The sequence below is a fragment of the Ahaetulla prasina genome, chromosome 1, assembly GCF_028640845.1.
Source record: "Ahaetulla prasina isolate Xishuangbanna chromosome 1, ASM2864084v1, whole genome shotgun sequence".
NCBI classification, from domain to species: domain Eukaryota; kingdom Metazoa; phylum Chordata; class Lepidosauria; order Squamata; family Colubridae; genus Ahaetulla; species Ahaetulla prasina.
This window is the reverse complement of record NC_080539.1, coordinates 83,711,553-83,732,344: the sequence shown is the minus strand read 5'-3', so window position 1 is coordinate 83,732,344 and position 20,792 is coordinate 83,711,553. Positions and strand designations below refer to the sequence as shown.

General features: G+C 39.5%; 1 protein-coding gene across 1 annotated transcript in view; it reads right to left on the bottom strand.

Annotated features, from left to right (window-relative positions):
- Positions 1–20,792, bottom strand: part of PCNX2 (pecanex 2) — a 123,195-nt gene that overhangs the window by 93,827 nt on the left and 8,576 nt on the right. Inside the window, exons 2-9 of the mRNA XM_058166267.1 lie at positions 18,322–18,521; positions 16,251–16,368; positions 14,801–14,837; positions 12,263–13,531; positions 9,375–9,537; positions 9,025–9,176; positions 7,737–7,821; positions 627–762 (exon numbers count right to left, since the gene is read on the bottom strand). Coding sequence (XP_058022250.1) covers positions 627–762; positions 7,737–7,821; positions 9,025–9,176; positions 9,375–9,537; positions 12,263–13,531; positions 14,801–14,837; positions 16,251–16,368; positions 18,322–18,521 — 2,160 coding nt within the window. The remainder of the gene's footprint in view (positions 1–626; positions 763–7,736; positions 7,822–9,024; positions 9,177–9,374; positions 9,538–12,262; positions 13,532–14,800; positions 14,838–16,250; positions 16,369–18,321; positions 18,522–20,792) is intronic.

The following is a 20,792-nucleotide window of genomic DNA, read 5'->3' as shown; positions in this document are numbered from 1 at the left end:
CTTGATTATATTCAGTCTTGCCTAATTTCTTGCACATGGCAAATACTATGATGTTTTTACTGCCCTTGTAAGATTATCAATTGAAATACACCAGAGCAAAACAACGTAAGTCCCCCAAGGTTGCTCTTTATGTGACATTTAAGTGTTGCCTATAATTTGAACAAAAATGGCATTAGATTTGGAAATACTGGGAAAAGTATTTTTATTATTTTATTTAGAACCAGTTTGATGTGGGGTTAAGAGCCATTAGGCTAGAAACCTGGAGGTCTGGTTTGTTTAGGTAATCACATGGTAATCACATGGAGACAACACTTACTTAGAGGAGATTCATACCATACATACATACATACAATAAAATTTCTCAGAACAAAGTTGTTGTTTTTTTAATTCTTTTGCTCCTTTAAAAAAAAAATCCATCAAATCAAATTTAAAACCCCTTTTTGTCAGCATAAAATTTGGTTTAATAGCTGATGCTTAGTGGAAAATTAGCTATTCTTCCATTTGTGTGCTATAACAAGCTTACACCAACCTCATTTGAAAGATGCAAGTTTATATAGCTAGACAGGAAGATATTCACAATGGTGTTTTTTTTTAAAATGTATAGGTACTGAAATGTTACATGGTACCCGGTGAGTTTCAGAAAGAGCTCCTCGTGCCAGCATCAGTAAAAACTGTTGTTGCCGTGCCCTTCGCCCATGATCTCCAGTAGATACTTCTTGGATCTCTGAGGTAGTTGTACTAGAGGAGCTGAAATGGATTTCACTGTACACATAAAGATAAAAAGAGATAAAAAGAGTGGAATTAATTCAAAATTATATGATTAATAACAATTTGGAGTGTCCGCAGGGGGTGATGGGGGTGATAAAGAAAAGTCAAGATGATAGGATGCAACCATGAGATCAAAGCTGCCATCTTGATTCCCACTCAACCACTCAGACACCCCCAAATCTATGGGAAAAAAACAAGAGGCTTCAGAGACGAACTATATTAGCTGGGAGTCCCCACATGAAATTAAAATTAAAATCAGGAAAATCTGATTCCAATTTGTTAACTCCAGAAGGGCAATATGAGTGAGCTGAAATTCCTTTTACAAATGTGCCAGCAACTGACTGAAGACATTAGAATTATGCAAATAGCTCTCTTGTTCCTATCAGGTCACTATTTATGACACCTGTGACACTTGGTAACAGCTTAAACAATAATTTCATAGTTTGATCAATACTTGAAGGCTATATAGAAGCCTAGCGGAGCAATCATGAAGGGCAAAGACAGAGCATTTTGTTGAGGTAGGACATATTCTTTTAAACGTCTCTCTTCTCTGCTTCTCTCTTATGCCTTTGGGATTAATGAGAGGCTTCAAGGTAAAATAGAAGCAGACCCATAAATCAAACAGGCCTTTGGGTTCAGACCAGGGGTGAAATCCAGAAGGTTCTGACAGGTTCTAGAGAACTGGTAGTGGAAATTTTGAGTAGTTTGGAGAACTGGCAAATACCACCTCTGGCTGGCTCCAGAGTGGGGTAGGTAAGGGGATTTTGCAGTATCCTTCCCCTGCCGTGCCCACTAAGCCACACCATGCCCGCCAAGCCACGCCCACAGAACCGGTAATAAAAAAAATTGTATTTCACCACTGGTTCAGACCCAACGTAGAGCAATCTAGAATTGCTTCAAACTATATTTTCAAAATTAAAATAGGCTGGCAAAATGTCACCATAGTTTTTTGGTTGCTGTAGATTCAACCACGTGCAGCTTTACCACGTGCAGCTGTAGGACACTCTGATCATTGCATGATTCACCTTGTACCTGCTTACAGGCAAAGACTTAAAGCCACAAAACCAATAATTAAATCAGTGAAGACCTGGACGGAGGAATCAAAATTAAAGCTGCAGGCATATTTTGACTGCACTGATTGGAATATTTTTAAAGATACCTCTGCAGACCTGGATGAACTCACAGATACTGTAACATCATATGTCAGCTTCTGTGAAGACCTATGTGTACCTACAAGGAACTTGCGAATATACAGTAACAACAAACCTTGGTTCACACCTAAACTTAAGCAGCTACGACATTCCAAAGAGGAGGCCTACAGAAAAGGTGATAAAATGCTGTACAATCAGGCCAGAAATGCACTAACAAGGGAGATCAGAGCAGCAAAAAGAAGCTACTCTGAAAAGCTAAAGAATCAGTTTTCAGCAAATGAACCAGCAAACATGTGGAAAACTCTTAAAAATATCACCGGCTATGGCAAACCTCCTTCCCAGGCTGAAGGTAATCAACAACTGGCAGATGACCTGAATGAGTTTTACTGCAGGTTTGAAAGGAAACTACAGCCACCTATCTCCACAACCCCCATCTCAGACACACCAACAACAGCCAAGCCTCCTACAACTGACCCCATTTCATTGGGTTCACAACCCCTAGTGATCACAGAAAAGGAAGTGCAGGACCTATTTCACAGACAAAAGCCAGGAAAAGCTCCAGGCCCAGACAAGATAACTCCTTCTTGCTTAAAAGTCTGTGCTGACCAATTGGCCCCCATCTTCACCCATATTTTCAATAAATCACTAGAGATGTGTTATGTTCCTTCTTGCTTCAAACGCTCTACCATCATCCCAGTGCCGAAGAAGCCCACCATCAAGGAACTGAATGACTACAGACCAGTTGCTCTAACATCTGTAGTCATGAAAACCTTTGAAAGGCTAGTGCTTTCCTACTTGAAAACCATCACGGATCCGCTGTTAGACCCCTTGCAATTTGCATACCGAGCAAATAGATCAACAGATGATGCTGTTAATATGGCTCTGCACTACATCCTACAGTATCTTGAGTCTCCAAAGACCTATGCAAGGGTCCTTTTTGTAGACTTTAGTTCAGCATTCAATACCATCATTCCAGACATTCTTCTAACTAAGCTAACCCAGCTACAGGTACCGGAACAGACTTGTAAGTAGATCACAAGCTTCCTAACAAACAGGAAGCAGCAAGTGAAGCTAAGCAAGATCACATCAAATACCTGTACAATTAGCACAGGGGCCCCCTAAGGCTGTGTGCTCTCCCCACTTCTCTTCTCTCTGTATACCAATGACTGCATCTCCAATGATCCATCTGTTAAGCTACTGAAGTTCGCAGATGACACAACAGTGATTGGTCTCATTCGAGACAATGACAAATCCGCATATAGACAAGAGGTCGAACAACTAGCCTTGTGGTGCAACCAAAACAATCTGGAACTGAACACACTCAAAACCGTAGAAATGGTGGTAGACTTTCCTTCCATACTTCCACCTCTCACAATACTAGACAACACAGTATCAACAGTAGAAACCTTCAAATTTCTAGGTTCTATCATATCGCAAGATCTAAAATGGACAGCTAACATCAAAAACATCATTAAAAAAGGACAACAAAGAATGTTCTTTCTGCGCCAACTCAGTAAGCTCAAACTGCCCAAGGAGCTGCTGATTCAGTTCTATAGAGGAATTATTGAGTCTGTCATTTGCACCTCTATAACTGTCTGGTTCGGTTCTGCAACCCAACAAGAAAAACACAGACTTCAGAGGATAATTAGAACTGCAGAAAAAATAATTGCTACCAACCTGCCTTCCATTGAGGACCTGTATACTGCACGAATCAAGAAGAGGGCCGTGAAAGTATTTGCAGATCCCTCGCATCCTGGACATAAACTGTTTCAACTACTACCCTCAAAACGACGCTATAGAGCACTGCACACCAGAACAACTAGACACAAGAACAGTTTTTTCCCGAAGGCCATCACTCTGCTAAACAAATAATTCCATCAACACTGTCAAACTATTTACTGAATCTGCACTACTATTAATCTTCTCATAGTTCCCATCGCCAGTCTCTTTCTATTTATGACTGTATGACTATAACTTGTTGCTGGCAATCCTTATGATTTATATTGATATATTGACCATCAATTGTGTTGTAAATGTTGTACCTTGATGAACGTATCTTTTCTTTTATGTACACTGAGAGCATATGCACCAAGACAAATTCCTTGTGTGTCCAATCACACTTGGCCAATAAAAATTCTATTCTATTCTATTCTAACCAAAGAAATAATAATTAAACCAAACAAGCTCTGCCTTCGTATTACACGTGAATGAAACATAAAGTTTGATTTCTAGTGAGTTTCTGCACAAAGCCGAATTGGCTAACTACAAGAATATAGAAATAATGTAAAATAATAGTATACAATTATTTATCCAATAAATGCAGTAAAATTAATACAGTTAAAAATATTTGGGAGTTCTTAATCAATATACAGAATTATTGTTGATTCACAAGTACTCTTCAAATGTTTATTTGAAAATTAGGATACCTGACATAGGAATCAACTCAAATTCGGCTCTGGTAAAATTATGTGAATTGTCAGTTTAGCTAATATATTAGACTCAAATAGTGGAAGAAACTGCACAGCTCCATTAACAGCAAAAGTTTAATTATGGCAATTTTAGAGAAACAGTTTAAAGACTAAAATACCATTGAAAAGAATGGGATTTATGAGTAAGCATATATAGAATTGTATTCTATCACACCATTTACACTGCATATGAAATTAAAAATCATGGAATTTTGTGACTGTAATTGAAAGAGATTGTCTGGCTAATTAGTCTGTTAAAGTGGCTGTATCTTACATTAACTATTGCAATTTTCAGAATAGCTTAAGATTCTACATCAGCTGAGATCTATAACTTACAACTTTTTTTTTTTTTGTTTACATTTATACCCCGCCCTTCTCCGAAGACTCAGGGCGGCTTACAGTGTATAAGGCAATAGTCTCATTCTATTTGTATATTTTTACAAAGTCAACTTATTGCCCCCCCAACAATCTGGGAACTATACTTCAAACACAATTTTTAATATTATTTAATGTTCTATTTAGACCACTTGCAATCTGGTGTCTAACATGAAAAAGAAATCAATAAAATAGAAACTAGGAAGATGAGATAAATACTTTCTATTTTTTTCTTGTTCTTTTCCTTATGACCTTCTAAAAGATACATCTGACTAGAGTTGAATATTCTGTTAAAGATATTGACTGCCACCATGTGGCAACTTTTTTGCATTTACTTTCTTGTTTATTTGACTTCCATGGCATGAACTGATCTTGTGCAATCCTCTCTTCCCAATTCCCAGAGCTCTTAGACACACTAGCCAATAATTCAAGGAACTGCAATCCCAACCATACCTGACAGGTGCCAGGTAGGGACCAGACTGACCTATAACAAGAGTTTCTCAACCTTGGCAACTTGAAGATGTGTGGGCTTCAATTCTCAGAATTCTCCAGACAGGATTTCTAGAATTCACCACCCATCTGCTGGCTAGAGAATTCTGGGAGTTTAAATCCACACATCTTCAATTTGGCAAGATTGAGAAACACTGATCTGGAATATTAAATGAGAACCGGTGTGGTATAGTGGTTAAGATGTAGCACTAGCACTCTGGAAGCCCACGTTCAGGTCTATTCTGAAAGCTCACTGGAGATTTTTGTCTAATTGTTCTCGTAGTCCAACCTATCATGCAGGGACATTGTTGTAAAGGAAAATTAGAAGTGGGAGCCAATATATGTACTTTGAAGGAAACATGAGCTATAAATCCATATATATAGCTATAATTCTGTTTTCTTTGGCTAACCTACTAATGATAAAATGTTAATATATTGAAGTATCTTGACGCATAATTGAGTAATTATGGGGGAAAATTTTTGTCCCTAAAGAATGCTTTTTAAGAGATGCTGACTGAAATAACACATATCTGATTCACAAGCACAAAAGAAATCCTAATTTCCACCCATCAAGGGAAGAAAGCTCATATTCATGAAGTGGCCCATGCCTGCCTTATCCTACAACCCCTCCCACTTCTGAGTTGGGGGACAAAGCTTCAGATTTGGCCCAAATCATGCCCCCTGGTTGATAAAGGGCTGAAATTAATGCCATGATAAATGCACCGTTGAATGAGGAGGTGCTGTTATTCTCCCTACAGAAGAATATAGAAGACAGAATACATAGAAGATGTATACATATATAGAAGACAGTAGGGCATATCCTCCTCAAGAAGGCATCACTCAATTTTGATATGCACAACCACATTATGAGGACAATATTCCTCTTCCATTATAAGTGGGGATTATACTTATGATAAGAGCCATGGCGGCACAGTGGTTAGAACACAGTACTGCAGGCTAACTCACTGCACACTCCAGGAGTTTGACTGTGAAAGGCTCAGGGTTGACTCAGCCTTCCATCTTTCAAGGTCAATAAAATAAGGACCCAGATTGTTGGGGCAATATGCTGCCTCTGTAAATCACTTAGAGATTTACAGAGCATTGTAAAATGGTATATAAGTCTAAGTGCTATTGCTATTGCTATAGATCAGGGGTGTCAAATTCAAGGCCCGGGGGCCAGATCCGGCCCATGGGATGCTTAGGGCTGCCCTGGAAACAGCGACCGGCCTGCGGTGCCTCTGCCAATAAAGACAGAGCTCAGAAGGGCCGTATGTGGCCCTCCCGAGCTCTGTTTTCGCTGGCAGAGGGTTGCAGGAGGCCATCACAGCCAAAAATGGAGGTCGGGAGCCGTTTTTCACTGGCAAGAATGCTCAGGCTAGCACAGGCACCCTGACACGAGTGATGTCGAGCTGGCCATGTCCACCCCTGCCCCTTGAGGTGAAACACAACCCTGATGCGGCCCTCAATGAAATCAAGTTTGACATCCCTGTTATAGACTACCTCTATTGCAACAGTAACTTACATCACAGGAAAAATTTGCAAGCACAGAACAAATGTTTTACTAGCACAAAATTAAGATCTTTGTTAAATTGTTTACAGCAGGGGTCTCCAACCTTGGTCCCTTTAAGACTTGTGGACTTCAACTCCCAGAGTCCCTCAGCCAGCAAAACCCTGGTTTACAGGATATCAAATAAAACATTTCCTTTACTCTTATCCTAGATATTCAACAGTTAAATTTCATAATTGAGTAGATGTGCTTGATAACCTGTTTTACAAATAAGAAGTCCTAAATTCAATCCCTGGTAACTATAATTAGAAGTTGGAGAAATACTATGATTTATTGCATATGATTTATTGCATAATGTCCGGTGCGTCCAGTGCGCTCTCACAGGGAGGTCCTCCTTAGGGTGCCGTCGGCTAGCCAATGTCGGCTGGCGGCCCCCAGGGGAAAAGCATTCTCTGTGGGGGCCCCGGCTCTATGGAACGAGCTGCCGGTGGGCCTCCATCTTCTCCCTGATCTCCGGACCTTTAAACGCGAGCTCAAGACTTTCTTTTTTCACCAAGCGGGGCTGGCCTGATTGATTTTAATATGGGGGGTTTTAGCGGGTTTTTAACAGGGTTTTAGCTATTGTTAAAAAAAAATTTAGCTAATATTTTAAGTATACAGCGGTTGAATTAGATTTTTAAACTTGTTATAGTATTTTAATTTGTTTTGGATTTTTGTTGTTTTATTTGCTGTACACCGCCCTGAGTCTTCGGAGAAGGGCGGTATAAAAATATGAATAAATAAATAAATAAATAAATAAATAAAAATACAGAGCTTGAAGCAGAAAATATCTAAATTATTATACAACAGAACCTATGTCATTTGCATATGGACATTTCATGAAAATAATATCCCCAATCTTTAATTTTAGAAACCTAAGTAACCACTCCAGAAATGAAATAGTCATCCCCCAATCCAGCACATGAGGAGTTTACTTACTGAGCATTGGAGATGCAATCATAGATGGGTGAATTTTCAATATTTCCTTCTGCTTGACTCCTTAAGTACAAGGACCTCATTTCTCCTTCAAATAAAAGGAGACATAATCTGTTGAGCAATGATCTGCCATGCACTCAGTTTTATAACTGGGAAATTATAAAATTAGAAGGCCAGCTTTCCAGAAATAGAAATCCTATCTTAAGGTAGCCTTGTCCATGACTTGCATTCTCTGAGCTCTATCTGATAAGACAGATTTCAGCACCATTGTAGCTGCTGCAACACAATCATTTTAAAATGTTCCTTGCACAGCCCTAGCCTTGGCAACAATCCTCTTGTGACTTTGCACCTGTCATAATTCCATTTTATGTACAGGTATCTACACCTATATACTGCATAATTTTGGAAAGCCTTGATGGACACATCAGAACAATGGCATCAAAAAGAGTTTGCTAAAACTTAGATTTGGGTATTAAAATTTAGTTCCAGAGCTCAGCTCTGAAAGAAAGAAGGGGAAAGCTAGAAGGAGAGAACTGAGCTGGAATTGGGAAAATGTTAGAGGGAAGACAGCAAGTTAAGTCCATGTTTTATTAAGAGAGCATGGACTGGTGTTGCAGGTAAGTGTAAACTGGATGGTCTTGGCTACTGGTGGCACTGACAGTCATCCCAAAGGAAAGTAAAGAAACCTCTGAAGCTATTGCTCACAGCACATTCAAATGCTATAAAGGAGAGTTTGTGGAAGAGAAACAGAAAGGATGCCAGAGAACAAGGCTGGCTGTTGCAGCATCTGGAACCCAAAGTGCAAAGGGAGGAAAAGAGAAGAAGAAAAAAGAAAGTTGGAGAGGGGAGGGGAGAGGAGGAGACGAGACGAGACAAGACGAGATGACAAAATGGTGGACAGTATGGAGCAAAATAAGATGGAAGAGTCAGAAGGCTATGAAAAGGGTTGTTGTGGGGAAAGTAGGAGGAAGGTGTGTTGGATGTTTGTCCCCTTGAGTAATTTGTAAAAATAATAAATGTGGGAAATAAATCAGTGCACACAAACACACATACATACTTGGGCTGCTCATTGGGCATATTTGAAGTGTTGATGATATGCTTCCAAACCTTAAATGAATAAGATCTATAAATTAAAAAGAAACCAATCACAGGCACCTAATTGCCATGTCTCAGTGGAATCCTGGAACCCATTCAGATACATGAGTCTGAGAAGCTAATCCACATGGACATAGAAACCTAAATCTATATAATCCAAAGCAAAAGCTCTCCCAACTCCTCCATATGAGGTTACCATTTCCGTCTATGAAGGAATAGATGTGCATTGCATCCACGGACATCTCTTCTTGCACCGATGCTTCAGGCCCACTTATGACTTGCAAGAGGGAACTGTCTGGTTGTGAAGTTACCCGGTAAATGATCTGTCGTTGTCTGGTGCTCTGATAACTTGTCAAAATATCAATAAGAAAAATTGGGGGGAAAGAGAGTTTCAAAAGCAGCAAGTGAAATCTTTCTCTGCCCCACCCAAGCAACTTCTCATGAAACCAAGAGAATAGATCAAATGAGATTTGACGCGAGTTCTTTTATAATGCATATGGCCAACACATGTTACTATATACTTGAAAATAAGAACATAGTTCTTACTGGGCAGTGAACTTCATTGATTCTGGGATCACTGGATTAACGTTAGTGCAATCCTGAGTTTCCATTTCAATTTTCTCCAGTTTACAGGAACCATGATTTTCTTTTTCTGCACAATTTTTTCCTGTTGTCAATGCACCCTCTTTTTTCTCTCTTAAAAAGCCATCTGAAAGACACAGAGAAAACTTTCCATGTACCACCCGGGAAATTTTATGCTTGTATTTTTCTTTCCTGAATAAAAAGGTCTTGATAACCACTACCATAGAAAAACATCAGACTTTTGAAAATCAATTTATGATCGCATTAATTCATGGCCCCACCCAAGAGATCAAAGTTAATAAATTTATTGGGCCAAGCACTTACGTATGATGAATGATGTCCACTAGTGATGCTGAAAAGTAGCAGTATCACAAGTATTAAATGAATCATCTGCTGTCTTTTCCGTTATGCTTGTATGGATTGATGGCAAAGTGATTCTGAGTCTGTAGGAAATGTGGCATTAAATCTTTCCTTGTCCTCCTTTTCTGTCGCTTTGATTTTACTGTAAGCTTCACTCCAGATAGGTTTTCTTTCTCCTTCCTTTTTGCTCTTTAGTCCCCATTTTTAAATTCTATACTCTCTGTCTTCTTCAGACATCTCATGTATGCATTATACCAGGGGTCTCCAACCTTGGCAACTTTAAGCCTGGTGGACTTTAACTCCCAGAATCCCCCAGCCAGCAAAGCTTTAAGCCTGGAGGACTTCAACTCCCAGAATCCCCCAGCCAGCAAAGCTTTAAGCCTGGTGGACTTCAACTCCCAGAATCCCCCAGCCAGCAGAGCTTTAAGCCTGGAGGACTTCAACTCCCAGAATCCCCCAGCCAGCAAAGCTTTAAGCCTGGTGGACTTCAACTCCCAGAATCCCCCAGCCAGCTTTGCTGGCTGGGGGATTCTGGGAGTTGAAGTCCACCAGGCTTAAAGTTGCCAAGGTTGGAGACCCCTGCATTATACTGCCTTCTCCTGTCTTCTCTTTTTTTAAAAAAAAAATCATATTCATTTATTACCTGTTTTCCAGTTTAACCTAATCTCTTTAACCTCTAGCTTTGATTGTCTTAATGCTAATACAATATTTCAACTATTCTATTGCTTGCTTTCAACCTCTAGTTCTCTATGATTCTTATCCACTTACTGTAAATATTGGTGAAAATTACTTTTCCCAGAAGTTGATAGAACCACATACGTAGAGACCTGCTGCCAATCTAGTCCAACTTTTTATGTTATTCAGCAGCAGCCAATCAGATATATCTAGGAAATTCAAAAGCACAAACAATAGGATGGAAGCTCTCCTCCCATTTGTTCTCCACAATCTGATATGTAACAGACATGCTATATTTAAAGAGATGCTAAAATAAATAGAATGGAAAGTCAGATCATTCACAAGTTTATGTAATAATCCTTTAAAATCACCTAAATTGGTAGCCAGCACCAAATTAAACAGCTTAACTTCCTTTATCTTCAACTTATTCATTTTGATAGGTTATCCTAAATTCTAATATTGTAAAAGAGAAAGTTTACTTAGGAAGCAATTGAAAATCGTTTTATAATCTATAGTTTATTTTGCAATATGTGATCAACAAGGCATTGTGTTTAAAGCTGTAGAGCCATATCCCTTTCTTGCACTAGGTAAATTAGGGTCTAAAAAGATAAATATTATAACACAGAACTAGAAAATCTGATTTGGAGAGGATTTTGGTATGGAAGAAGACTTCTATAAAAGATATATATATATATTTGTAATTTTACATGCACACATACTTCTAAAAAATGGAACCAATTGCATACAATTGTAAGAAGGGCTCCATTTGCTCTTCTGTAGAGGAAACCACAAAATGTGACAAAGAGTAAAAACAGCAAAGAACAATTGATACCCACTATGCAAAGAATCCACCAGAATTTGAATGAATGAATGAATGAATGAATGAATGAATGAATGAATGAATGAATGAACACTATAAAGCGGTATATAAATCTAAGTTCTATTGCTATTCTTAAAGCTTGAGTAAAGAAATGTATAGTTTTTTTCCTAACCCAGTAAAAGACCGAGATTAAGATGAGCAAGGAGTCAATGTGTCTTCTTAGAAATTAATAAAATATGCATATATATATATATATATATATATATATATATATATATATATATATATATATATATATATATATATATACACACATACATACATATACATATATACATATATACATATATATATGTTTTCTGAGGTTTTCGCGGGTGTTTGTATGTATGTCTTTGGTTATTCAGGTTTTCTCCCGCGTAATATATATATATGCGGTGGCTCAGGGGCTAGGACGTTGAGCTTGTCGATCGAAAGGTCGGCAGCTCGGCGGTTCGAATCCCTCGTGTTGCCGTGTAACGGGGTGAGCTCCCATTGCTTGTCCCAGCTTCTGCCAAGCAATGGGAGTTTCGAAAGCACATAAAAATGCAAGTAGAAAAAATAGGGACCACCTTGGTGGGAAGGTAACAGCGTTCCATGCGCCTTTGGCATTGAGTCATGCTGGCCACATGACCACGGAGACGTCTTCGGACAGCGTTGGCTCTTTGGCTTTGAAACGGAGATGAGCACAGCCCCCTAGAGTCGGCACGTATGTGCTAGGGGAACCTTTACCTCTCTCTCTCTCTAGAAGCACGAAGCTGTAAACACCTAGCCTGAAGATAATGAATGGGATTTCGTCAACATGTTGCCAAGACACTTCCAATTTTACGCGGGAGAAAACCCGAATAACCAAAGACAGATATAAAATATATAGTGTGAGTGGAAACTGCTTTTATTGCACATAAATTCCTCACATTTCTTGTATGCATTGGAAACTAATAATTTGAATTATGCACTGTACCTCCAGCTAGTCCTTTATCTTTTCCAGGCTCTGCTTTCAAATCTGGTGCCGTTGGCTTTGAAGTGTTGATGGATTCCAGCAGTGAAACAAATTCTAAGAAATTTGATTCATTTGGTATCTGTCCTTCTTTAGCTTCCAGGTCAGACTTCGAGGTGGGCAAAAGTTTTTCTTTTCCACTAACAGTCTCTGACGAGTTCTTACTTAAAAACACATCTGTCCCACTATCCACACTGAGGACACGAGCATGTCTCTTTTCATGAGTTGTTTTATATAAGGGGACCTCCAAATTCCACTGGCCTTCTTCTGGATCTTCAAGAATTTCAGAAGCATTTTCAGGACACATCATTCCTTCATGACTGTTTGATGGATTGTCACTGTTTTCCTTTCCAATATTGTCTTGTTCACCAGATTCATAGCCAGAACACTGATTAGACGACGCATTTACATTTAAATTCTCTGGGGTTCTTAAACTTTCACTTACTTCTTGAAAAACATGGCCACCATTGTCCTCAGATAGCTCAAAAGTAATGACAGGGATTATCATTTGATTGTTGCTTTGTTTACTGTCTTGAACTGTCGCAGCCACAGCAGATTCTGGATCGGAACCAGATTTCTCAGGACTCAACTGTTTCATGTGATGCAAGCCCTCTAAATCAGTAGCCGAGTTATGGGTGCTACTCATGGTGATCACTATTTTAATGGGTTCGTGTAATGTGAATGGATCCCCAGAATGAGAACCATCCACCAGTGCAACAGCTATCTCACTTTCTGATTCATCAAACTGTGCTTTTGGGTCATCCATATAGGAAGAGCTTTCTGCAAACCTCTTAGTCTCCACAGTAGTGCACTGAGGAAAACCAGTTCTCGTGCAGTCTTGAGCTGACCCATCCAATAAATTCTCTTTCCTTAAACACGTAGGATCATTTAAATCCTCTAAAAAGAGGACAGGACTGTCTATGTTCCAAGGCTCAAAAGAAATGCCTGTTTTTAAAATATCACACTCGGACAAGGAAAGGTTTGGCAATTTTTTAACAACCACATCTTTATCCAGAGTAGCATCCTCTTCAGTATAGTTAGAAGGTTGTGCCTTCTCTTCTTTTTCATTGGTTCCACCATTGATAACTGTCTCCATAGCATTCGGTTTGTCTACTATTATTGGTGTGGGGGAACTTGCCATAGATGTCACAGAAGCAGGCAAAATATTGGCTTTGATGCAGGGTGAGGTCAACAATACTGGTGGGATAGGTTGTTCTTCTGAAACCAGAATTCCTAGTAAAAAAAAAAGACAAAGAGATACTGCATATCTCAGCTACAAATTTTCATAGTTCAGTTAGAAATTGACTTCCATGGACCTTACGTCGTACTTAAGTGGTCAGAAGAAGGGGCGTGCATAAGTGCACAATTGTGCCTATTGTCCCTGTCATTTTTTTTTCTTTTATTCTTGTTCTCATTTTTGTTTGACAAATTCTAATAAATATAAAATAAATATTGAAGATATATGAAGCTTTCTCAGAAAAGACATTCCAGAAAAAATCTTTAAAATTAGCAGTTAATGTGCAGTTAAATACCATTGTTTGGAATGGAAAGTATTGCCCAATTTAAAGTGACAGCATCTATTATTATTATTTTTTTAAAGTTAGAATCTATAAAAAAATAATATAGATCAATAGAAAATTATGAAAATATGTTCAGCATGTAACTTTATTTTTTAAAGGCAAAAACCACTTGTTTATTTGTTTATTTATTCAGTTTCTATAGCTACCCAACTTAGTCAATGACTCTAGGTCAATTGACTCTTAGTCAATGACTCTAGCTACCCAACTTAGTCAATGACTCAAAAATCAAAAAATATTGCTCTTAAAAATGCTGAAAACACGAATGAAAGCAAATATATGTTTTCCAGGATAATGATGCAAAGTAGAATTTGGGTCAGTCACTGGGACCAGAGATTTATTCTTCTGAGCTTTCAGACTCATGCTGGAGCCCATCTTCAGGGAATTTCTCTAATGGAATATGTGCTTTGGGCTGTTTTGTGAGTCATGTTTATTCATTGTCTTCCTATTGGCTATTGATGTGTTGATGGCTGGCGATTGGCTGTTGTTTCCTTGAGTTGCCAAGCCCTCGGCTCCTAAGTATTTGATAAGCTGGTGGTAATTCAACACTCCTGTTAACTGACAAGGGGCCTGTTTCCTGGACTTCAATTATTTCCATGGCTATCTTTGTGCCTGCATGGCCAATGATCTTAAATGTAGGTAAGACAATTACATACATTAAATTATGTAATTTAATGTATGTAAATATCTTAATTAAATGTATGTCATTGTTCATTGCAATGTGAAGCTACCAACGAGTTTTGGTCTCCTGGTCTGAGCACTCACTTGTGTTCTTGCAATCTGGTGGTTAGACAAATGGGGAGGAAGCTAACCACCAGATTGCAAGAACACATGCAAACAGTCAGACCAGAAGACCCAAACTCATTCGTAGCCTCACATTGCCAGAGTTGTCCACTTCTGCTATAGAATATTGTTTGTAGCATACCTTTCAGATCTTCAATGGTTTCTTGAGCTGGCAGGTTCTGAAATGAAATACATCAGTTAAAAGGACATGAAGTGTAAAGGTTACCTGTTATTAACAGCAGCTGCCTGCAATTACTGCAGGTTCTAGTCCCACCAGGCCCAAGGCTGACTCAGCCTTCCATCCTTTATAAGGTAGGTAAAATGAGGACCCAGATTATTGGGGAGGCAATAAGTTGACTTTGTATATAAATATACAAATAGCATGAAGACTATTGCTAACATAGTGTAAGCCGCCTTGAGTCTTCGGAGAAGCTCGGGATATAAATGCAAATTTTTTAAAAAAGGTAACATTACATGTGTTTCAGAGCAACAAATAATGTAATTATGTTCCATGTTCCATTAAGCCAATGGAATCCCAAGATTAAGGAATAAAATCATTGGATTTGAATATATAGCAAGACAGCTTGCCAGACAACTGTGTTTACAAGAAAGCATGAGTTATCTGTTTTGTTCAGATTGTATTTCACAATAAAGAAATAAATTACCAATAGAAGAGAATATTTTCAGTTCAGGGTTGAACTGTGGGGTGCACTGATGACATTACCTAGATGAGTAATAAAATGTCTGCAAGAAAACAAGCAGACTCAGACAGCACCAAGGATCCCCACAGAAAAAAATTAAATAATTCTGACTAAAACTGGAAATTATAAGGTGGGGAAGCATATCATTCCAGCTGATTGATACAGAGTTTCTACTATGAAGAACTAATCCAGTGAAAAGTGTTAAATATGGACCAAGATGTCCCAAGATGTTTCCATTGAACCATGAAGCTTGCTGGCTGACCTTGGGCTAATCACTGTTTGTTAGACTAGGCACTAAATATAAATAAAGCTTTTCAATTTGTTTTGTCACAAGACAGCACCTTTGTGGAGAAGCAGGGGACTTATTAGACCAAGTACCATATTCAGCTTAACCGTCCCCTGCATTCTTCCACTCACTTGAATATTCAGTTCTCAGTGCCGATGACATTTTCCCACAAGGCCCAGTTCCAAGGTTTTTTTTTAATGTTTTCAATTTCCCTCTTACTTTCAATAATCATTTAGAATTTGGGGCCATCGTGCTTTCAGGTTTACTTCAAGAATAATTGCCAAAACGAAATGCAACTGGGAGCTTCGTGAAGGTCATGAGAAGAAAATTCCACTCCCTTCTCTACTCTTAGTGGAATGAAGCAAAATGTATCATAACAACTTCCCTGTTCCTGTTTCTCACCAGGGGCAACAGTTTTCCGACATGCAAAACCTTGGAGCACAATCTATATATTGTTTCATTAAAAAGAAGAAGAAAGAAATGGTGGGAGGAGGCTGATCTTTTTAAAATAAAACCCATATTGCATTTGTTATTGTAATAAGACACCAATGGCATATATAGAGTGAAAAATACAGGAATATTATTATAGACAAATGTTTACTAACCAGGCTTCCCGAAGGGTAATGAGAGAGGATAGCCTGCCCTTTGACGCTATTGTGGATGGTGGGTGTTGAACCATTATGCTTGGTCTCTTCGACTGCACCATTATCTCCTATGTTACTGCTGTTCAAAATAATGCATATGCAAAAAAGTTAGTAATCATTATTAGATAAGAAATAAATCATTCTCAAAGATGCTGTGTTTACTACAAGCTGATTCAGAAATGCCATTAACTTTCTTAAGGGACAATCTGAAACATCTGCCCCATTGGCTTAGGTCAGGGGTCTCCAACCTTGGCAACTTTAAGACTTGTGGACTTCAGCTCCCAGAATTCTGGAAGCTGAAGTCCACAAGTCTTAAAGTTGCCAAGGTTGGAGACCCCTGCTCTAGGTAAGTACCAATTCATCTAGGAAGACACAGCCATAATGGAATGGTGAAGAAAAGCTTTGTATGGAGAAGGGTCACTTCCCAGCATTTCTTGCTTCAGATCAGAGTTGAGCCGTGGGGTGCCCTGCTGACGTTACCCAGTTGGGTAATGAAATATCTGCAAGAAAACAAGCAGGCTCAGAGAGCACCAAGGACCCCACAGAAAGCAGTTTTAAATAACTCTGACTGAATAATGGAAATTATAAGGTAATGATCTTCAAAGCGCTCCATGGCATAGGGCCGGGTTACTTACGGGACCGTCTACAGCCACCGAATGCCTCCCACCGGCCCGTGCGCTCTCACAGAGAGGGACTCCTCAGGGTGCCGTCGGCCAGGCAGTGCCGACTGGCGACGCCCAGGGGAAGGGCCTTTTCTGTGGGGGCTCCCACCCTCTGGAACGAGCTCCCCCCAGGACTTCGTCAACTTCCTGACCTTCGGACCTTCCGCCGCGAGCTTAAGACACACTTATTCATTTGCGCAGGGCTGGACTAGATTTTTAAATTTTTAAATGCTTAAATTTTAGATTTGGTTTTAAACTGGGTTTTATTATTTATATGTCTATTTTAATTATTTGGCCGATATAATAAGTTTTTTAGATGAATGTTTTACTTTGTATATTTATGTGTTTTTATATGGCTGTACACCGCCCTGAGTCCCTAGGGAGATAGGGCGGTATAAAAATATGAATAAATAAATAAATAAATAAATAAATAAATAAGGTGGGGGAGGATGGTTGATACAGACATTCTACTATGATGGAGAGCTAATGCAGTGAAATAACAGTAAGAGTAACAGAGTTGGAAGGGACCTTGGAGGTCATCTAGTCCAACCCCCTGCTCACGCAACCTGTACTAGGGATTCGAACTGCCGAACTGCCAATTTTTCTGATCGACAAGTTCAGTGTCTTAGCCACTGAGCCACCTATTCAGGCTATATATATTTAACTAAATAGTTAAAGTGTCCCCATTGCAGACAACCCTGAGCAAGATATACCAGCTATTTGAGTCATAGAATAGAATTTTTTTTTTATTGGCCAAGTGTGATTGGACACACAAGGAATTTGTCTTGGTGCATATGCTCTCAGTGTACATAAAAGAAAAGATACGTTCATCAAGGTACAACATCATCATGTAAGGCACCTTCCTTTAGGTTTAAAAAAAATCTTCTTTGTTTTTTGTTATTGAACATAATGAGCTCTGATGCGAACAGAGGTGTGCATAGTATTATTAGAAATACAGCAGTGATGCCAATCAATTATTCTTCAGGGAATAATTTTATTATTTTCCTAAAATAGCTGTTTGTCACGATCAACAAACCTGTTATGCCTGGATACATTTCTAAGCATCCATTTCATCCTATGATTTTGGAACAAGTGATTTTGGAACAGCCTGATTAGATGCAGAGACTAAGACACTAAGCTTGTCGATCAGAAAGGTCGGCAGTTTGGCGATTCGAATCCCTAGTGCAGGCCTCCTGCGTGAACAGGGGGGTTGGACTAGATGACCACCAAGGTCCCTTCCAACTCTGTTACTGTTACATTTATTTGTAGACTCTTATCACATATGTGATGGGCATATTTTAAGAAGACACCTATTCTTCAGAACGAGTTCAGGTACCACTAAATAGCCTTGTATAGAGAAGTAAACTTACCTGAGATTTTTATGCTGAATTGCATTGTCTCTTTTATATTTTTTATTTCGTTTCCCTTCCTTACAAGGGAGCTTCTGTTGAATCATCTCTCCTTTGTCAAACATTAGGTGCAGGCGATAAGAGATCAACTTTATTGTCATGAAAAATAAGGTCACAGAACAACAGTAGATGACAGCTGTGATGGTAGTGGGGGGACATGCCTAGAGAAAAGAATAATGAAGTCAAGCTCACCATCAAAAATGAACTGAGCGTTAACATGATCATGATTAATACTGTTGTGTATAATTATACAGCTGATATTTGCCTTCTTTGCTAATTGTTTGAAATGTGTCATCTGTAGAAGCCTGTAGATATGCTAGTATTGTTCCTTTTCAGGTTTTAGAGAAGAGAACTGAGGCTGAAATACAATCGCTTGCTAATAGAATTCATGGCTGGCGAGTGGATTAGAGATCATAACTCAATATGCTAGTGATTGTCCTATTATCATTTTTTCTTTAATGTTAAGGAGCTATTATGCTTTGTAATTTATTTTATACTTAATTTTTTGGTTTAACTCTCAAAAAATAATGTGCATGCATGCATGTTTGAGTGAGTGAAAGAAACTTCACTTGTGCATTTTAACATTTGTAAATCAGACCTTAGGTACTATATCCAAAACTGACAGAACTCTTTATGTTCCCAGTTTGATTTTGTTAGCATAGGACCTGAAGAAAAAAATATACATTTGGTGTTTGAGACTTGCTGTGGCAGCAAAGCACAATTAATTCAAAGTTCTGTAATAAGGGACAGAAATATTTTTGTTATAATTAATAAAAACTGTCTGGTTTGGTTCTGCAACCCAACAAGACAGACACAGACTTCAGAGGATAATTAGAACTGCAGAAAAAACAATTGCTACCAACCTGCCTTCCATTGAGGACCTGTATACTGCATGAATCAAGAAGAGGGCTGTGAAAATATTTACAGACCCCTCACATCCTAGACATAAACTATTTCAACTCCTACCCTCAAAACGACACTATAGAGCACTGCACACCAGAACAACTAGACACAAGAACAGTTTTTTCCCGAACGCCATCACTCTGCTAAACAAATAATTCCCCTAAACAAATAACACCCTCAAACTATTTACTAAATCTGCACTACTATTAATCTTCTCATCGTTCCCATCACCCATCTCCTTCCACTTATGTATGACTGTAACTTTGTTGCTTGTATCCTTACGATTTATATTGATATTGTTTCTTGATTGCTTATTTGTACCCTATGACTATCATTAAATGTTGTACCTTATAATTCTTGATGTACACTGAGAGCATATGCACCAAGACAAATTCCTTGTATCTCCAATCACACTTGGCCAATAAAAAATTCTATTCTATTCTATTCTATTCTATTCTATTCTATTCTATTCTATTCTATTCTATTCTATTCTATTCTAATAAAGCCATCACTGCTGATAAACTTTTGAGATCCCTTTCCCGGTCACTGCTTTTGGCTGTTAAATCTTTCCCCTCAATCCTTCCTCTACACACAGCAATCCATCAGGTCTTCTACCTATATCCTGGTAGATAAGAGGGCAGGCAACATGTGCCTCTTCCCCAAATCAGAGGCCTACCAGAGGACCCTTCATCCTCCTCTTCCTTGTGCGCTCAGACCTTCCGCCGGCCGACCAGACTCACCAAGTGCAGCGCCATAGGCAGCAGCAACAAGAACAGCCAGAGGTAGAGATGGCAGCTGTTGGTGAATTTGCTTTGCTCGGGATCGTGATACCAGCCTCCTGTCAACGCTGCCCACACTCCCTGCCGGAGCAGCTGCACTGCCTGGGACACCATTGCCAAGCCCTGCACGAAAGAAAGCCGCCGGCTCAATCACCTTGCCTTTGCTCGGGGCGGCGGGAGCGGAGGAGGCTCCCCCTGTAAAGATGCTTCGCGGCGTCGGGCATCACCCGAACCTCCATGCCGGATGCTAGAAGGATTTTCCCATCATGCTGCGGGGGGAGCCCAATCCACCAACCGGGTCTCCTGCCACCCAAGGATGCAAAGCAAAGGCGGAGACCTTCTAGACTCCGCCCCCACCCCCCGTCCCCCCCTTTCTAAAGATAGATTGCACTACGCTGCTGCGGGGGGAAATGGGGACAACACGTAGGGACAGGCTATGATTGAAGCGTATTTTCCCTTCTGTGCTTGTGTCCCGTTTCCCTGTTATTAATTTACAGCCCTCGACTATACACGTTAACATATATGCTTGGCGTGTGTGTTGAGCTGCAAATCCCACCATTCCCCGGCACATGGTTACTGGGGGTGGGGGGGGCGCCAGTTTGGAGAATACCTCTATCCTATTCCTTTCTTCTCCCTCCCCGATCTTTTCAACTAGCGTCCGCAGAGGTCCCTTTCCAGAATCCGTTCAGCTCAGCCTTCTCCCCCAGAGATAGCATTTCTCCCTCTCGGTCTCCTATCTTGAGAAAATTA